Source organism: Suncus etruscus, chromosome 9 (assembly GCF_024139225.1).
Source record: "Suncus etruscus isolate mSunEtr1 chromosome 9, mSunEtr1.pri.cur, whole genome shotgun sequence".
In the NCBI taxonomy this organism is placed as follows: domain Eukaryota; kingdom Metazoa; phylum Chordata; class Mammalia; order Eulipotyphla; family Soricidae; genus Suncus; species Suncus etruscus.
Window position 1 is genome coordinate 53,365,308 of NC_064856.1, and position 21,019 is coordinate 53,386,326.

General features: G+C 35.3%; 2 protein-coding genes across 2 annotated transcripts; both read left to right on the forward strand.

Moving 5' to 3' along the window:
• Positions 1-3,011: 3,011 nt before the first annotated feature.
• LOC126018450 (olfactory receptor 51H1-like) lies at positions 3,012-3,962 on the forward strand. The gene has a single exon (XM_049780584.1). The coding sequence runs from the start codon at positions 3,012-3,014 to the stop codon at positions 3,960-3,962; it is 951 nt and encodes a 316-aa protein (XP_049636541.1).
• Positions 3,963-12,825: 8,863 nt separating this feature from the next.
• On the forward strand, positions 12,826-13,792 carry LOC126018451 (olfactory receptor 51T1). The gene has a single exon (XM_049780586.1). It carries the CDS (start codon positions 12,839-12,841, stop codon positions 13,790-13,792), a length of 954 nt encoding a protein of 317 aa, XP_049636543.1. The 5' UTR covers positions 12,826-12,838.
• Positions 13,793-21,019: the final 7,227 nt, after the last annotated feature.

Below are 21,019 nucleotides of genomic sequence, written 5' to 3' on the forward strand. Positions count from 1 at the left end.
ATGTACATATATTTCTTCCCTGTGTTCTCCCACCGATGATTTGATATCATGGCCACAAAGGCTAGGCACATTCACATTTATCTCTGCTTCCTTATGCTAGTATATTCTCATCTTATCTTTTTTTGTGTGAATTATATAATCAAATTTTAATTATAAAATTTCCTAAAGAAACAGCAGTTCTCCAACTTCAATTTATAGAATAGTGCTACACCTAATTATATTATTGGTAAATACTTTTATGATGATAGTAATTGCTTTACATGCGAGTTTTTTAATATAATTTTTATTTTAATTATAGTGGGTTTCATATCCTTCACAATAATATTCCAGGTACATATTAACATTGAATCAGGGGAATTCCCAACACCGAATTGTCCTCCTCCCACATCCGCTCCCATCCTGCCTCCCATTTCCTCCACTCTCCCCCCAGGGGCTGCTAGAATGCGTGGTCCCTTCTGTGTCTAGTTTATTACTTAGTGGCCTTATAACTGTTTGGTCTTGGTGCCTCCATTACTGCCCCCTCTAATTGGGAGGCGGGACTAGAAAGTTCAAGTTATGTGGTTTTGTTTGAGGAAGAGAAAAGTAATATAATGGGGTAAAAATCAACTATGCAGACTATAAGCAGAGTCATTCTAGAGGCTCTCATCCTTGGTTTGGGAGATGAAGGGGAAAAAAAAGAAGGTGAAACACCACAACAGTTCAAAGAGAGGAATCAAATAAGATATCCAGTGAGCACTGCAGCAATAAAAATATGCACCACATAGTTGCCATGGTCTTGAGATAGAAAATATGACAAGGCGCATAAAGGAGAAAGAGAAAAGAAGACAGAAAAAGTAAATATATAAATAAAAAAAATGGACAACTACTACAATATCCACCCCAAAACAAAGAAATAGACAAAAATTAGATTTTAAAAAAAAAAGGATTATTTAGTGCTTTTGCTCTCTCTCCCCCTCCCCCTGCATAGGCACAGTAAATATTGGGGTCATTCGAAATGGGAATTTCCTTGGCCTAAGAGATACAGGGTTTCCCCTCTTGGAATATATTGTCATGGGATTATCTATAGACTCCTTTTAAGTTCATTTACTCTCCCCTTGGTGCTTTTGTGGCGTATGGAAGACTTCTGCTCCCATCTGGATGATAAAAACAGACCTCTAAATCTAGAGGTCTCAGTCTGTGCACAGCTCAAGGAGTGGAACTTATGATGACGTCTTTCTTTGTGATTTTAGAAGTTCTGTTTCCTCTGTGTCATTTTAATCTGTCTTCTGTGGTTGGTGGTCTTGGCCCTTGCGCTGAACCTCAGATGGAGCCTGGGATATGCTCTTTTGTTATGTTTCCAGAAGACCCATTCAGTTGCAATTGCCTCAGTCAGGTCTCTGGAATTAGAGGTCATGATTCTTGCTCAGGACTTAGAACAAACCCTAAACTAGGGCTTTCTTGTTGGTCCCAGAATACATATTGCCCAGTCATGGTTCTATCAGCCAGTCATCTGTAGATCACATTCTTGGCTTTTGCACAGCCCACAGTGTGATGTCTTCTGATTTTGTTTTATCATTAGTTGATAAGGTAGGATAACCAGTTCTTATGTCCATTTGTTCCCAATTTCCTCGTTGTCAGGATATCATATTAGAACTGGCACATGTTGGAGTTCGAGTAGTATTCAGGATGTCCCAGATGGGATTTGGTTCCTGTAGCTGTTGTGAAGAACTATGTCATTTCTATGTCTGGGGTTCAAGGTTCAAGTCTGGATGGTCGGTATCTAATCTCCTAGAGTCTAAGATGGATCCACATGACATAGTTTCAAGGTGGGAGATTACCCTGTATTGTAAATAAGTATGAGTTCTTATCCCTAGTAGATAAGAGCTTGTTTATACGTGAGATTTCCCCTTTTTTAGTGTGCCTTTGCAGGAAGAAATGGTGGTTCATTATATTTATTATATTGCCGGTGCATTTGGGGGTGAAAAGAGAAGAACAGAAAAACAAGTCACACACCCAAAAAACATAAAAATAGAAATAAAATATATATATTTGCTCACATATGTATAGTGAAAAATGATTTTAAATAAAATGAAATAAAAAATAAAGAAGTAGTATTATACAGGTCTTATACTTACGATGGAAGTATAGGTTTCCCCATTGCCTTTTGTCTTTTTAAAATGATATTTAGAGTAACTAAAAAGAAATACTAATTTATGTCACAAGAAATGTCAATGACAAAAATAATTAGTTTTAAATTTCTTAAAAATAACTTTTCCTCCATCCCATATTATGAAGGCTAAAAAACCTGATGTCGAGGATGATCTTCACAACAGATGAAAGTCACATTCATTTCATCACAACAGATCAAGGTCACACACAGATACGCATGCACACATTAACAAATTTCTGTTTACAAATAGCTCTGTCATGTGTATGCATAATAGCACTTTTTTTAAGGGTAGTTACTGATTTCAGTGTTTATTACCCACATGGATATATAATGTATAACTTTCCTGTAACTCATAAATTTTTGTTATTGTTTGGACCACACCCATTTTGTATTTGGGGCTTATGCCTGGCTCTGTGCTCAGGAATCAGTCCTAGCTGCTTCTGGAAATTAGGACTTGGGTTGGCAGTATGCATGGAAATTCCTTTGCCCATTATACATCTCTTAGGTTCACTTCTTCATGTTTTTAGGTGATTTATATATAATTTGAGTACAACTATTGGCTTAAAGGTGCTCCTAGATGTTCAGAGTAATAGCACCATTGTCATATGGATGCCTCCTTTGTCAGGATTATTAATTTCTGTATTAGACAGTAGATATGAGATTGTTAAAAAATACTTAAGCAAAAAAAAAAAAAAGAACGCAGAGAAGTGGCCTTAGACCACTCAATACTGAAGGTTGTGACACCTATAAAATATTTGAATTTTAAATATTTAAAAGTAATGTAAATTTTTACACTGATTTAAATAAGTGTTTTGACATAATAATGTTTTATCCTTTTACCTAGCTAAAACTCCATTTCATCATGTCACCAGCCAACCAAACTTCTCATAATCATCATAACTTCATCCTGACTGGACTACCTGGAATGCCAGAAAAAGATTTCTTAATGGCCTTTCCTCTCTTTCTTCTTTATGGTACCACATTACTAGGCAACATCACCATCCTTGTCATCATCAAAATTGAGCAAAGTCTTCATGAGCCTATGTATTATTTTCTGGCCATGTTAGCTGCCACTGACCTCAGCCTTTCACTATCTTCCATGCCCACCATGATCAGTGTTCACTGGTTCAACAGGCGCACAGTAACTTTTGATGCTTGTATCACTCAAATGTTCTTCATTCACACCTTTGGGGGAGTGGAATCAGGTGTTCTGGTTGCCATGGCTTTTGATCGCTTTGTAGCTATTTGTTTCCCATTGCACTATGCTACCATTCTCACACATGGAGTTATCGGTAAAATTGGTATAGCAGTTCTGCTTCGGAGTGTTTGTGCGGTGCTCCCTGTGCCTTTCCTTATCAAACGACTACCTTTCTGTCACTCCAATGTCCTCTCTCATGCATACTGCCTTCATCAGGATGCTATGAGACTTGCCTGTGCTGACACCCGTATCAACAGCATCTATGGCCTATTGGCTGTTATCTTCATTATTGTATTTGATGCCTTAATCCTTTTGCTGTCTTACTTTCTAATCCTCCGTGCTGTGTTGGGGATTGCTTCCCAGGAAGAGAGATTCAAAGCTCTCAATACATGTCTCTCTCATATTTTTGCAGTGATGCTCTTCTATGTGCCTCTCATAGGCATGACTCTTATTCACCGCTTTGGGAAGCATTTATCTCCAATTGTGCACTCAATTATGGCAAATGTCTACCTGTTGCTGCCTCCTGTCCTCAATCCTATTGTATATAGTATTAGAACCAAGCAGATTAAAAAGAGGATAGTTCAAATATTCTGTAGGAGTAAAATTGGTTCTTAATGATGTATTATTATATGCAAAAACAATGAAGTCATGAGGAGTATCAATTAAAGCATTTCCTGATAGCAACTTTCATTGGTGTTACTTTTCAAGTTTCTCTTACTTAATAGTAGCTACAGGAGACTATGGGTCATCAAGGAAGTGAATTTAAAATGTTACTTAATTTTTAGTTTTTATATGTAAATACAAAAAGTAAATTGTAATCTCCTACTGATTGGTCATTATTGTTTATAGCATTGAATACTAGAAACCTGAAGATAGGCTGTAAAGAGTAGTGCTGGTAAGTTGCCTGCCTTGCAGACCTAGATTTAAGATCTAATACCCCTTATTGGTTTCCCATTTTTCATAGGACTAATCCTTGAGGGCACAGTCAGAAGGAAGCCTTAAGCATATCTGGGTGTGGCTTCAAAACATTGATTAAAAACCCCCATACAAAAACCAAAAAAATTAGGGATGAAGGGAGGAAATACCCTTCCAAATACCCCTAAAAACACAATGAATAATTTTTTTGAATAAAAAAGCAAGAAATCTTCTGACATTACTTGATATAGATTGACACATACTTTAAACCTAAGGAATCAGTTCAAAGGGCTGGAGTTATAGCTTTTCATGTGTGAACCCTATCTTTTTTATGGTCCCCTATGCATCACTAGTACTACCACCCTGCCTGACTCAGTATGGTAACTTGTGTACTGCCAGAATTATTCCTGAGCATCATGTCAAGAATAAGTCACCCAAGATCCATCTGATAAGAAGCTAAGATCCAAGGTACACAAGGTACTAAAGAATTTAACAAGAAAAAAAATTTAACCCCATCAAAAAATGGAGAGAAGAAATGAACCAACATTTCTTCAAAGAAGAAATGCAGATGGCTGAAAGGCATATGAAAAAATGTTCCACATCACTAATCATCAGAGATATGAAAACCAAAACAACATTTTGACTGCAGAGATTGACACACATCACAAAGAACAAGAACAATCAGTGCTGGCAGGAATATGGGAAAAGGAACTCTCATTCACTGCTGGTGGGTATGCCATCTAGCCCAGCCTTTTTGGAAAACATTATGGATATTCCTAAAAAAATGAAAATTGAGCTCCCATATGATCCATCAATACCACTCCTAGGAATATACCCTAACAACACAAAAACACAATACAAAAAAGTCATCTGCACCCCAATGTTTATCCAGAACTATTTATAATAGCCAGAAGCTATTATACCTAGGTGCCCAAAAATAATGATTGGCTAAAGAACTTGTGGTACATTTACACAGTGCAGCTATGCACTACTAGGAAAATAGGAATGTGCATTTAGGAAAAATACTACACAGTAAAAATAAAAATTATTAAAAGATAAAGAATAAAATATGCCTATACATAGATGGATTTGGAGACTATTATGTTGAAATGAGGGAGATGATTAGGCATAGTCTGATGCACCAGCAGGATATAAGAAAAATAAAAGACAGTAGTGCAATAATATCCAGAGACAAAAGAGCAAAACTCTTGGAGGACCAGCTTATGACATGAAGCTTGCTGAAAAGAGTGGTGAGTGCAGCTAGAGCACTAACCACAATGACAACTATGATAACAATGATAGTGCAGGAGAGAGGCAGAAATGCCTGCTTGAAAGACAGGCAGGGAATTGGGGTAAGGGAGGGAAATAGGGGGACATTGGTGGTGGGAAGATCACATTTGTGAAGGTGGTGTATGACTGAAACTCCAGTATAAAAACATGGTGATTCAATAAAATATTAAAAAATATCTTTGTCATCACCCATGAAGGCCCTCTCAAGGTTTTATACAATAAAATTTATTACTTGTAGTTTAAAGTATCATACCTATTAATAAATGCTTTCTGTTGTATAACCACCACTAACATTAACTTAGAGAAAAGTTACATCATTCCACTAAATAAACTCCTATTGTCTCTTTGTAGTTAATTATTTCATATGTATCTAACTCGGCCAAGTTTTAAATTGATTTTCACTCCAATTCTTATATCTTTCAGATATCCTGGCAACCTAATATTTTCAATCTTTCACTTCACGCAGTCTTTCGTAGTTTAATGGAATTGAGCTTCATTTGTAGCTGGGACCCTTCAGAGACAGGTCTGGACCCCATTGAGATTGCCACTCTAATAGGGCAGACTTTCATACCTGCTTAATGGAGCCTCTTCCAAGAGGCACCCTGTAAGTTGAGGTACCCTCTCCCCCTCAAGGGGAGAGGGAAATGAGTGCCTGATAGAGCAAACACCTGGCATGTTGTAATGGAAGCCACCTTCTTGCTCTCCCTGGTTGTATGGGACATAATCATGTCCCCCCAGGTCACAAAGGTCATATCCACAGACCTGACAGGCTGCATGTATACCTTGTGTATTTATTCAATGATTATGATAATATATGTTTATGAAAAATTTTCAGTCTATTTTTCTATTAATTAATTAATAATTAAAAGTTTCATATTTATATAATAGGCTGTAATTTGAGAACTAAAAGAGCAACACTACAACTTGAATGAACTTTGATAAGTTGCAGGTACAGAGTTGGAGAGACTCTAAACTGGAACAGACAATGTGTCTCCAAAAAACAAATGTCCTCCCTTTGTAGAGCTTCTTGCACAGGTAAATCCTATTACCTGTGTGATTGTTTAAAAATTTAAATATTCCTGCTTCCTGATAATAAAGAGTTGTTGTCATATTGCCTCATTGCAAAGGCTCTGGAAGACCTTTCTTCAGCACCTTTGACCCCTGTTTTCCACCCTGCTTTTGGCCAAGATCTAGTGATTCAGAGACATATATAGCACATATAAACCCAAGTACCCTAACCATGTCCCTATGTTATTTCCAGACTATCTCTTATTTCCACTCATTCTTTTCTTGCCTTCCTGGCATTTTTGTTTCTATCTTCTAGAGTTAATGTGTCCCCAATGTTGATAACTTCCATTATCTACACATGTTCTATACGCTACAGATTAATAAGAGCAGCCATTAGCTTTATTGTCCTTCTGGCCTATGTCAATTAACATAATATCCTCTTGTTCCATCCAAGTTGCAATGAATTACTTAATTTCATTAATACTTGTGGCAGAATAGTACAAATCAAGTTTTTTTTTAGTTAAAAAGGCATAGGGTTGAATACCATCAGTGTAATGCATTAACTTTAATTTTTAAATTTTGCTTTTGGGGTCTTATAACTAGTACAGAAGACCCGACATCTATTCAAACAGCTTTTAACTTGTTTTTTCCCCAGAAGAATTGTTTAATGCTAAGTTAATGCTAAGAACTACTTTAGCCAACCTGGGCTGAGAATCGTGCAGCCCCAGGGATAAACTGATGCCTCAAACATTCTAGACATTGTTGTGTATGTAAACATTTTAATGGGATTATTGTGTTGCTGACCCTACCCTGATCGGTGATTGTGCCCTACCCTAGGGTGCGACCTGGCATTCTGCTCCCACCCTAGGGTGGTACATGATTCTGCTCCCACCATTGGGTGGTACCTGATCCCATCATTGGGTGGTACCTGATTCTGGGGCATAAAAGAAGGGGTCGTCTGTGGAAGGCGGGAGGCTTTTTTCCTGGGCCTATTCTTAGGCCTTTGGGCTTCGGCCTCTTAACGAAATAAAGAGCTGTTTTCTTCGGAAGCCTGATTGCCGGTTGGCTTTCTTTCCACCGCATTCATCTCAGAACCGCCAACTGAACAGGGTAACAAAAGTGTGCTCCGAGCTGGCAGAGAAAGGCCTCATCCTCCATCCCTCCATCAGTCAACCTCTTCAGGGGCTGACTTGCAACAGACATGAGCTATATTTCTTTGATCTATGTCCCTGCTTCCTAACTTGATAATTTCTAAATGAATAACATTATTCAAAGCCTCTCTAGAGTAGAAGTAACCTAACTATAGTGGTGGAAGCTTTCTGTCACTTTGATGGTAGTGAATAGAGGTGCAATAACTTTGTACTCCAAATCATAAACACCATTTTAAACCATCTTATCTCATTAATTTTAATAATAATTAAATCCATTTATCTATAAAATAATAAACAATAATATTTAGCCCATAAATTGAGAATCAATAAGATGGTGATTTAAGGTCATAGTTTGACTTTTAGTGTGAATGATGAGTTGGTCAGATGTAAGTTTAATTACATTTACTAAGGTAGGTAAACTGCAGGCATGATTCAATTAATAGAATGACTTCCTAGGAGATGTCTTAAGGGTAATATGAGGAGACATGGTAATAGTTAGAGGATAATGATACCTGGTAGAGAGAATAGATAATGATATAGAGAAGACGTATGACCATACTTTCTTGACCCCACAATTAAACTCATGGAAACTTTCTGACTGTGAGTCTATAGCCGAAGGCAGGATAAAAATGAATACTTGTGATTATCTAGGGAAGACTGATAGATGGTTTCTGAAGACTTGCATTACTGTCAGACCTCAGGGCTAAGACTTTTTTTATATCTTGATGTATGGAGTGTGCCTAGGGCTAAAAACAGTGCTTGAGCTCTGCCTGGAAATGATATTAAAGATCTTGTAGAGGAACATATATTTAAACAGACCCTATTATTCTTGCTGCAACCAATATGCTCAACAATCTAGATACTTCTCTGTTGCATGGCTACACTCCTAAGTTGCTTATAAAGTCTCGATCTTTGGGAGCTGGTTTATTACCTTGCTGTGATGGGATTCAAAAGAAGTTGATAGTGTTTTCTGCTGATGTAAACAGGTAAGAAGGGTGCATCTCGAAAGGAAGATATGGGGAAGTATTTAAACATGAGTGACAATAGAAAAATGAAAAAAATAAAACAATGAATTTGTAGCTTCAATAAGATGAATTAACACTTGGAAAATGTAATAGAGACAGGAAGAAATTGAAATAAGAAGACTGACAACAGTAGGAAAATAAGAAGAAATAGAAAATAGAGAAACTTTTATAACCATAATTGTTTGTTAATAAGTTAATCTTAATTAACCTTTTATTTGTAGTTGTAGGGACCACATTCAGCTTGATCAGGTGGGGAAAGTTTAAGTAATTCTGGAATAGATATTAAGGTCTTCCACATAGGGACTTACAACTTGAGTCACATATCTGGGTAACTAAAATTTTCTATTATTACCAGCTCTTAGTTTAGTAAGTAGTTTTGAAAAAAGAAAAATAGCCAAGCCTTGGGGCCAGAACAGTAGCACAGCATATTGGGCAGCAGCAGAGGATTTTTGCGGCAGATTTGGATTCATTCCTGGCGTACCATTTGGTCTTCTGAGCATGCCAGTAGTGATTTCTGTGTATAGAGTTATGAGTAACCTCTGAAGACTGCTGAGTGTGGCCCCAAAACAAATGAAAGAGAGAAAGAAAGAAAAAAAGAAAGAAAGAAAGAAAGAAAGAAGGAAAGAGAAAAGGAAAGAAAGAAGAAAGAAAGAAATAAAGAAGAAAGATAGAAAAAGAAAGAAGAAAGAAAAAAGAAAAGAAAGAAAAAGAAAGAAGAAAGAAATAAAAAGGAAAGAAAAAAGGAAAGAAAGAAAGAAAGAAAAAAGGAAAGAAAGAAAGAAAGGAAGAAAAGGAAAGAAAGAAAGAAAGAAGAAAGAAAAAAGAGAAAGAAAGAAAGAAAGAAAGAAAAGAAAGAAAGAAAGAAAAGAAAGAAAGAAAGGAAAGAAAGGAAAGAAAGAAAGAAAGGAAAGAAAGGAAAGAAAGAAAAAAAGAAAGAAAGAAAGAAAGAAAGAAGGAAAGAAAGAAAGAAAGAAAGAAAGAAAGAAAGAAAGAAAGAAAGAAAGAAAGAAAGAAAGAAAGAAAGAAAGAAAGAAGAGAAAGAAAATTGGCCAAGGGCAAACTTAGAGGCTCTTACACACTAGCCATATAAAGGTGATGACAGGGGCATAAATATATTATTAATAATAGTTCCTGCTTTGTTACTTACATTTAAATGAAAGGTTCACAGGCATTTAGTGGTTCTTAGAGTCAGAGAAGAGGTAAAATTTCAGGTTAACATATCTGGAGCTCTTAGGTCAGGTTTCTGATTGTGTTGACAGTAGTAGTAGTGTTTGAATAATTATGGTGTCATTAGGGGGCAGAAATATATGAGCCTTCAAGAGTGCAATCTCTTTCCCATTTTTCTACTCAAATTTTTTACTTGTTGGAGTAAACCAGTTCTTACTTTATTCAGGATAATTCTTTGTATGTGCTTGTCTACTCTTCCTAATAAAGATGTTGAGTCAAAGAAAAAAAAATAAACAAGCTAAGAGTTAGAAAATGAAGATAATGAGTCTATAGAACTTATAAGGCCAGAAGCTTTGGATTAGTAAGGTCTTATAAAAATCTTAGCTAGCTTTCTATTTACAAATTTGCTGGATTCTGTCTGCCAAGTAAGATGTAGTCCTGAATATAAAAAATATAAATCTATTCTCCATAATAGCAGACAGTTCAACATTTAACAAACCAAGAGGCTGAACTTTGCCCTACAATTGACTCCATAGTGTTTGAACTTACTGGATACAGGAAAAATAAAAGGCCTCTTTCTTTTGCAGCCAATATATTTTCAACCTATATGAACAACTTTCTGCAGCAACAAAATGATTTACTGTCTCATCTCCTGTCCACTCACATCACCGAACATTATCTTTGTTCATTTATGAGACACAATTGAAAGTACAAAAAATTACTGGTGTCTATTTTATGTGCATTTTCTTTCTTAAAACGAAAATAGAAATGGTTATTTCTAAACAATTAGAAATAAGAATAAAAACATATATAAATACATAAAATATAAACACATAGGGATAGCCATTATGTAATTTTAAATACAAACATGAAATATTGCTTTTAAATAGGACATGCAGACATAATACGTTCATTTATTTATTTTTCCTTTACTGTCATTAAATCATATATATTTATAATCTATAACAGAATGTGCATATAATAATTCACTATATTTGTCATCTAAATTTCAGTTTTCACTATTTTTCCTGATTCTTAGAGTTTATGTCCCAATCAAATTTTAGAGATATAATACACTATATACTATAATATACTACAAGAACTACTATTACTACTACTATGATGATGACTACTACTATATTTTGTGTTCCAACCTAACAAAAAAACAATATGTTATCATTTTAATTTTGAGCAGCAAGGGTTTCTTCTTTTTTTAAAGTTACTCTCCAGTAGAATGAGATAGGGGAGAAAATAAAAATATTTTCTGTTCCTGATATAGCAATTGTTAGGGTCTGGTACTAGAAAATTTATTTTAGCAACTCTGTCAATAGAACAGAAAACCAAATAATGAGAGATAAGGATTTATGTAACTGATCATATCAATGCACCAAGTGGGCTAATGTGTTCATTTTTGTTAGCTTTTGATAATGAAATGACCTGATTGAACATTTGTTTCTTAATATAAACAACAAAAACAAAAATAAATATTGATGATACCTGTCATATTTAAGCTAGTCCTGAATAGAAATAGGATGTTTAGTTTACATCTAGAATTTTCTCTCTTTTACAACATTTTATAGAATTTGTCATTCAGTGAACTGTTACTTAATGCTATAATTTATGATGTCACTCTGTGGCTCCTTTTTGGTTATTAGCCCCTATTCCATTCCTTCCTTTTCAGTCTCAGAACATGAGCTTGGCAATGCTATTTATTTGTTACATGGTGCCCATAAATTATAAATTGGTGTTACATGTGGCTTATCTGTTATGCCCAAATTAGATCAACGGAAGTCATATACCCATATGACTTGATATTTCACAGAGTTAGCAGGGCTTCCTATCCACAATGAGAGAAATTAAGGTCACAGGAGAGATAGCAAAGGGAAATGAAAACAACTATTCTAAGGTATAAGATGGAGAAAAAAATGAACACAACTCAGTTGATTAAGTAGAGTTAGAAAATCACACAGATAAAGAGAAATAGAACACAAAATAAATTTAAATTCTATAAAGATGTAGAATAAGAATGATAGAGATTGTAGGAACTATTCTTTTATAGGAAAATGAATAAAAATGTACTGTTACCATACAGCAGCCTTCTAAAAGAGTTAAGTAAGAGATGGGAGTGACTATTCAAGTAATAGGATATTACTATTATATATCACAATTTGAAGCTTAACACAAAGAGTGGTGAACACTGTTAGGGAAATAACTACACTAACAACTAGCATGACAATGTTAAAGAATGAGAGAGGTAGAATGCTTGTCGCGAATACAGTCAGGAGTGTGGGAAGAGGGGGGCATTGGTGATGGAAATGTTGCACTGGTGAAGGGGATTATTTTGTTTATGACTGAAATCCAACTATAGACATGCTTTCAATCATGGTGCTTAAATAAAGATATATATTAAAAATAGAATAATATATGTGTTGTTTTGAAGATAATCATGTTAGAACTAGTTTTATAGTCTGGGAAATGGGATGAATAATCCTAAGAGGGGAATTATATTTCAGAAAATTAGGGAAGCAAAATCGGGTCAGGATCTAAAAGAAAATATAAAATTCTGTAGAATTATGTAATAGGTAATAAACAAATTGTAATTGCTATAATTGTGTGTTTTGAGTGCAGAGAAACAAGAACATGATTTGGGATATAGTTAAAGAGTTAAGGCTTCATGGGGGCCGAGGAGATAGCATGGAGGTAAGGCATTTGCCTTCCATGCAGAAAGATGGTAGTTCGAATCCTGGCATCCCATATGGTCCCCTGTGCCTGCCAGAGGCAATTTCTGAGCATAGAGCCAGGAGTAACCCCTGAGTGCTGCCTGGTGTGACCTCCCCCTCCCCCCAAAAAATGAGTTAAGGCTTCAAAATAAAGGTTGAACATGGTAAATACTCTCATTATTGTCTCTCTTTTTTTAGTGCATTCTCAACTCACCATGGCAATTTTCAATAATACCACTTCATCAAACTTCTTCCTCACTGCAATCCCTGGAATGGAATCTGCTCATGTCTGGATCTCCATCCCTGTCTGCTGTCTCTATTCCATAGCACTCCTTGGAAACAGCATGATCTTATATATCATCATTATTGAGAGGCGACTCCATAAGCCCATGTACTATTTTCTTTCTATGCTGTCAGCTGTTGATCTATGTCTAATCATATCAACCCTTCCCACTGTGCTCGGGGTCCTTTGGTTTCATGGTTTAGAGGTCAGTTTTAAGGTTTGTCTCATTCAAATGTTCTTTGTACATTCCTTCTCCTTCCTTGAGTCTTCAGTGCTGGTTGCCATGGCATTGGATCGCTTCTTGGCTATCTGTAAACCACTAAAATATGCCACTATCCTCACAGACAAAGTAATCATGGTGATTGGACTAGTCATCTGCATAAGACAAATGATTCTTATATTTCCTATGATTCTAGCTTTGAAGAATATATCTTTCCATGGAGGTCAAGAGCTTGCCCATCCATTTTGCTACCACCCAGATATGATAAAAAATACATATTCTAATCCCTGGATCAGCAGTTTTTTGGGAATGTTTCTTCAGCTTTATCTGTCTGGCACTGATTTATTGTTTATTCTTATTTCCTATGTCCTTATTCTTCGAACTGTCATGAGCATCGTGACTCCAAAGAAACAGCAAAAAGTTCTAAGTACATGTGTCTGTCACATATGTGCTGTTACTATTTTCTATGTGCCTATGATCAGCCTGTCTCTGACACATCGTCTTCTCAACTCAACCCCAAGATTGGTCTGTAGCATTTTGGGAAACATTTATTTGCTCTTACCACCAGTAGTGAATCCTGTTATTTACAGTTTGAAGACCAAGACAATTCGCAGGGCTATGTTCCAACATCTCCAGTCTAAAAGAGTTCATGGGTCTACCATGTGAAAGTTTGTAAACAAGGGAAAAAAACCCTTGTTGTGTATAAATTATGCTTAAATGAAAAGACATTAGGTATTTATGCTGCTGAGGCTATTTCTAATAATTTATTATAAATGAGTATTATAAGAAAGAAAAAAAGATTCCTTCTTAATGAATACAATGTCAATATATTGTAATTTCTGAATGTCAATACAAAATTTATTTGGTGTTTAATTGAAAAATTTGTGTATATTATTAAGACTTAAAAATATATTGACTCATGAATACATTAAATTGATAATTTTTGTGAACACATAAGATAATTTTATTCTAGTTGAACAATTTAATTATCCTCTTAAAATGATAATTTTCAGATAGACTATTTACAAATAACAATTTTATATCTGCATTTGGCTTAATAAGTGTTTATTTCTGTATGAACATTTCTAAGACTCATTGAAGATGTTTATTCTTCAGTTGATCAATGAAAATTGCATGAATATAAAATGGAATTTAGATAGAAACATGTAAGATAAAACCAGGAAATACTTATACATTGATTTCAGTCCCTAGAGTAACCTCTAGAGAGCATCATCTTCTTATAGATACATTACCCGATTCTCTAGACTTCAATCTTCACTTTTCAGTAAAAATAAAACTTTCTTAGTTCCATTACTATTTGTTAAACCTTTCCAGAGTTCAATATGTGGAACTACATATCTTCTTTTATTAGTTTTCCCATTACCTATGAATTTTTTAATTCCCTTGAGCTCTAAAATACTGCTACACTTCAGCTCAGCTCCTTTACCCATTTGCTCATTTTTGTTTTTGGCTAATGAATTTTCACTTGTTAGTGATATTTTTTATTGTACCAGTTGTTATAGAAATGCATGGGGATTTTAAATGTTTTAGTAATATTTTTAGGAGCTATTTTTTTGAAAAAATAAAACTTCAGTAACATTTCCTGATATTGGTAAAATTTTTCTAACTTTTCTTTCTCACTGAGTAAATAAAAAATATTTTTTCCACAAAATAATTCATTACTAGGAACAGAAGAATCAACAGATTTTCTTTATATTTAAATTTTTTATTTTGTTACAATGGGTTATATAGCTATTTCTGATTGGGTTTTAATATGTACTGTTTTAATATCAATCCATTTACTAGTGTCCACTTCCCTCCACCAATACTCAAATGCTTGCCCAATTTGAAGACCAGATACAGCCAGAACCTCTCTTAGGTTTAAGTACCTTGTGGGAAGTCATTATATTGCATTATAATGTATTTAAGTATTTGGAATTTCAATTTTTCCCTTTTATATGGCTTCAAAATATATTTAGTTCTTATACCTTCAACAAGATAAAATACAACTCTAATGTAAAATTATAGAAGTGTTAAGATTTATTTAATATATTTGAAGATTTTTTTCTGGTTTGATTCAGAAAGATCTCCAAGTATGTATATATATATATATATTCATATATATTTGATTTTGGAGATTAAAATGAGAAGTTTAAAGAAGAAATATAGAGAAATGTAACAGAATAAATCATAGGCCCATTGACAAAAATGGCACACATTCCTATATTATAAATTGGGATACTATTGGATATTTAAATGTACTATTTATTTGCTTGATATTTGCTATTCCCTATTGAATAATTTTTATGTCAAATGTGACTTTTTCTAAAGATGGTAATTACCACTGTTTCTTTTCTTTGCTTTGCTTTTTGGTTTTGGGGCTACACACAGTGACACTTAGGAGTTACTCCTGGCTATGCACTCAGGACGGCGGGGGGGGGGGGGCGGGGGGGGATAGAACCGCAGTCTGTCCTAGGCTAGTGCTGGCAAGGCAGATACCTGAACACTAGTGTCACCGTTTCGGCTCCACCATTGGCAGGCTCCGGGGACCATCTGGGATACCGGGGATCAAAATTGTGTTGGCTGTGTTCAAAACTAACACCCTATCCACTGTGCTATCACTCCACCTCTATTCTTTTATTTTTAATTGTTTTTGTAACTGTAATTCATATTTTACTTACTGATAGAACTATTTATTTGTTTATTTTTATCATCAGATTGTAAGCTTCTACACCTATATTTGTAACAACTAATACCTAACAATTAATACAGAAGTTAACTAATATCACTTGCTTTTTGATGATACATTGTATAGGTAAAATAACATGATCTTATTGGTACATCATGTTTTATATTAGCATTTCCTATTTTAATATTTCTGTACCATACTATGTTTTATCATAGAAAAAGCTTTCTAAGGCTTTTAAAGTATATACCTTAAAGATGCATATCTGTTTACACTTAGAATCTGAATTAGTAGCTTCATAAAAAACAAAATAACATTTGGTATATTGTAATGGAGGCAGTTGTAGAATCTGGAAACATCCTGACATTAGATTCAAGTTTTTAACACTTAATAATTCTGTATTCTTAAAAAAAAGTTGTTGAAGATTTCAAAGTTTTATCTTCTAAATTAAAAAAAAACTAAGAAAATTTGACATTCTGACTTTTCACAGTGGTTAATGGTTAATTTTGGTTAATATTTTTATATATCTCTTCCACATATTTATTATATATTATATATAGCATATATAAGTTCTAAGTATATGCTGTTATTATTTTCTAAATTATATCTATTTAGATATTCAAATGTATTTAATTGCCATAAAATAAAATTCTTCTTTTTTTCTATTTTAGATCTTAGAAATTTGCCCTTACTCCAAGGTTAATTTAAAGTTAATTATATTCAAAATCATCTTTGTATATATTATCTATATTTACAAAATTACTTAAGACACTGAATGGTTTGCAAACTGTTAATGGCAGAATTTCCATGCATAAAAACCTCCACTTTTCTCTACCATTGTCCCAATGTCTCTCTACCACATACAAGTTTCCTACTAAACACCAGTTCCCTGTTTCTGTTGTATTTGGACAGTTGTATTATCTTGTTATGTTTAATTTTACCCCTCATATGAGAGGAATAATTCTGTGTCTGTCCCTCTCTTGATAAACCACTCAACGTGATATTCTATAGAGCCATCCATGTAAAAGCAAATCACATGTTTTCATCTTTACTTTATGCTAAGTAGTTTTCTGTGTTGGATATGCACAGTGATCTGCTTTTGGAACAGCTGTTGTTTGTAAATTTTGCCTATATGGAATAGTACTGCAATGAATATAGGAATATACATGTTTTTTTCTAAATAGAATTTTTGGGCCCTTGGATGGATGTTATGGTAAACAAAAATGGCCTCCGTTTATTTATCAGGGAAGTGAAAATCAAAACAACAATGAGATATAACCTCACACTGGTGAGAATGGTACAATAACAAAGAATGAAAAATGCCATTGTTGGTATGAATATGGGGGAGATATGCTAATCAGAATGCCAATTGGTTCAAAAACAATTTTGGGGGAGCCACACCTGTTGCCGCTCAGAAGTTACTCCTTACTATGCACTCAGAATTTGCTCCTGGCTTTGGGGACCATTTGGGACACCAAGGAATTGAACTACGGTCCGTCCTAGGTCAGCTCACGCAAGGCAAACACCCTACCACTTGCTCCACCACTCCAGGCCTCTGGTTCAAATTGTTTGAAAACCATGTGAACATTTTTCAGAAAACTAAAAAATTGAATTTCTTTTTAATCCAAAAATTCTATTTTGGGACTAACCCAAGGGCTCAATAACTCGTTAGAAAAGATATGTGTGCTCTTATACCTTTGCAAGTTAGCAATGTAGGCCGAAGTTTAAAAAATTTCAGACATTAGCAGTTGGAAACCAGACTGTCTTGTAATAATTTGCTATCCTAAGAAGATACAGTGAGTGCTAAAAATGCCCCATTTTTAAAAAGTCTATTTGGTTTAGGTATTTTCATTATAGAATATTTAATCTTACTTATTAGATGAAAGTTGATTATTACTTTCAAAATGAAACTCAGTCACTTCTAGCTATAGTATCAGAAGTAGTTCTTAACACTACTGACTGCAAAATAAGCAAACAATAAAATGTATAACATATTTCAGTCTAGTATTTATTTGTTTGTTTTGGGTCACACATGGAAGTGTTCAGGGATTCCTCCTGTTTGGATTCTAGGGACCTGTTGAGGTGCTGAGAATGGAATCTTTGTTGGCTACATGCAAAGCAAATGCCTTGCCCACTATACCATTGATCTGATCTTGCAAGCCTGGTTATTTTTGGTAATATTTATTTTAAATTTTATTATTTATAATTCTTCATAAAAAGGTTTTCCTGACTTAATGTTTTAATGACTTAATCTCATTTTTAGCTAATAAATATATGTATATTGTAAATAGCTAAATAAATAAATGTGACTGTTACATACATCTTATTTTTCTAAAAATCATCATTTTTCCCTATTGCTTCATAATCTGATTACTGTTATTAGACTTATGAATTAAACCACAAAGGAACATGTACAAAAATTAGAACTATACAAATGAACTATAAATTATGGCCTTTCTCTTATTTTGCTTACTATAATAGAAAAAGTAGTAGATTCTTTTCTTTTCTTTTCTTTTTTCTTTTTTTAAAAATTAATATCTTTATTTAAACACCTTTATTATAAACATGATTGTGGTTGGGTTTCAGTCATGTAAATAACACCCCCATTCACCAGTGCAAAATTCCCATCACCAATGTCCCAAATTTAATTTTGGACTTTTTGTTAAAAATTTAACAGGGAGGAGCTTGAGAGATAGCACAGTGTTAGATCATTTGCTTTGCATGCTGCCAACCCAATATGAACATGGGTTCAATTTTGGGCATCCCATATGGTCTTCTGAGCCTGCCAGGAGCTATTTCTGAGTGCAGAGCCAGAAGAAGTAAACCCTGAGTGTCACTGGGTGTGGCTAGACAGATTATATATATATATATATATATATATATATATATATATATATATATATATATATATATATATATATATATATATATATGTGTGTGTGTGTGTGTGTGTGTGTGTGTGTGTGTGTGTGTGTGTGTATAAACAAGGAGTGGGAGAGCTGGGAAAAATGGTGTAGAATGCAGTAGCAGTACAGAGCAGAGGAGTATGTGATGCCTAGATCAACTCATGCCAGAGAAAATCTAGCATGAAATTCCCCAAACCCTTGATCCCGGCTGTAGGCTGTTTCCCTACAACTGGCGCCTGAACTGACCTAAATCTTGGACCCAAGAAAACAGCGATTATGGTGAGATTTCTGCTTTTCAGTTTGATTTTGGCTCTTTTCAGATGGAGTCAGCCCAAAGCGTTTGGCCATATGGAATCATTTTCAAATATGGCCAACACCCCTACTAGGGGCAGGAGGGCAACTAAAACAGGAGAGGTGAAACATGGATCACCCCTATCCGTGGCTCAGAACTAAAACTTTGTTGCCAAAAATCCTTTTTCCAAAAACCGCGGCCTCCTCAAAGACTGATTAAAAGCCTAGATTGGAAACGGAGGAGAAAAACGACTGTATTGAAAGTGGACTGATTTTCTGAGAATAACCTTCAGCTTGAATTTGGACTTTGACTTTGAAAATTTTGGACTGGAATTTTAGTTTGAATCACTTTGAACTCTGGACATCCAGAAGCGCCCTGCAAAGAAGCTGTGGCCCAGAAGCTGCAGAGGCTGTGGCAGTGGGACCTGCTTCCAAAGTGCCACCCAGAGGGGAGAAAAGGCAGCTGCAATCAGCAAACAACACCCATCCTGTGGCAAAAAAGCAGCAAAAGCTCCTAATCAGCCCAAAAGCAGCAACGTGTGTGGCTTGGCTCTGCTTCACTCTGCTCTGCTCTGCTCTAATCTGCTCTGCTCTGCTCTGCTCCTGGAAATAGCGCATGGAAAATACAAAAGCAGCGAGCCTGGGATCCGCCCTACAGATCAGAAAAATAAAGCGGCACAAGAAGACCTGCCTGCAGAGGGTGAAACCCCATGGAAGAAAGCCATGTGGTGAGAGCAGCGTGATGGCATAAGTTTTAGTTAGTTAGTTAGTTAGTTAGTTAGTTAGTTAGGTTTAAAATTTTTTAAAAAAGGGAAGTAATACAGCTTAGCCCATTTAAAGATCTTAAAAAATAACTGCCTGCATCTAACTTTAATCTAAGTCATGTTCTTGCCAATTTAATGTGCTTTATTGTTTTCCATAGTTAATGTTTCCATTGGTATAGTGTTTTACTGTGTATTTTAATGTATTGAGCCTGTTTTTAAAATGTATGTTCTGCATTTTTTGTTGTAGTACTTGTGTTTAGGGAAAGTTTATAGGAACGAAAAGTTCCCCCAAGAAATAGTTTATATAGTATTATAAATTATAGAAACATGAAAGTTCCAGGATAGTGCTTGGTAAAAAAGCATTAAGAAAATTTTAAGTTAAAGGTGTATGGTATATTTTGCAGAAATGTTATGTTTTGAATAGGACTGGTATGCTAATTTTCAATTTATCATGTTGTTGCTTTGGAAATATTACCCGCCTTTTTAGCCAAAGGGCTAAAGGTGGGGCTCAGAATTACAAAAGTTCTTTTATATTTCAGAGAAGAGGGAGATGTGACTTCACCCTGGATTTAGGTGTATCTACCTGAGACCCGCCTATTTCTGGGAGGGATCTTGGGAAGCCAATATTACTTTATCTTTACCTGCAAGACCACGCCCATTCCTGGAAGTGGTCTTGGGAAGGTTAGATAAGGTAGTTGGGCCAAGGGGAAAGGTCCTTTTGGTCTTTTGCCAGGATTGAGGTTGGAGGTTACATGGATGAAAGAAGTAAGATTCAGGGCTAGCTAAGAATGGCATGCGTAAATGGTTAGCAGCCACATCTGTTGGCCAGGGAAATAAAGATGTTATCTCTCTGGAAGCCTGCCTGTGAGTGAGTTCAATACCTATCACTTTCCTGGACCCAGACCCGCTGGTTAATGGGGGATAGAGCCATGTGGCTGGGGCCTAAGAACAAAGACCTCCATCCACCATCCAAGGCCATCTTAAGGGCTGTAACTCTACACCCAGCAATGGGCCAAACACCAGGAGAAGAAGCAAAGGCAAATCACTAGATCAAATATCATGTTCCAAGGGAGATTGCTAGAGGAAAACAATGGCAGCAGAGCTGCCTTAGAAAACAGAGGCTGAGATGGAAGCAGTGACTGTGGCCGTGGTTTTCATAGAGACAGGATCAATATTGCTTTGAATTGGTACTGCACTAGAGTTGGGAAATGTGGAAAGCAGAAGCATGGCTAGGAATTCCAGAAAG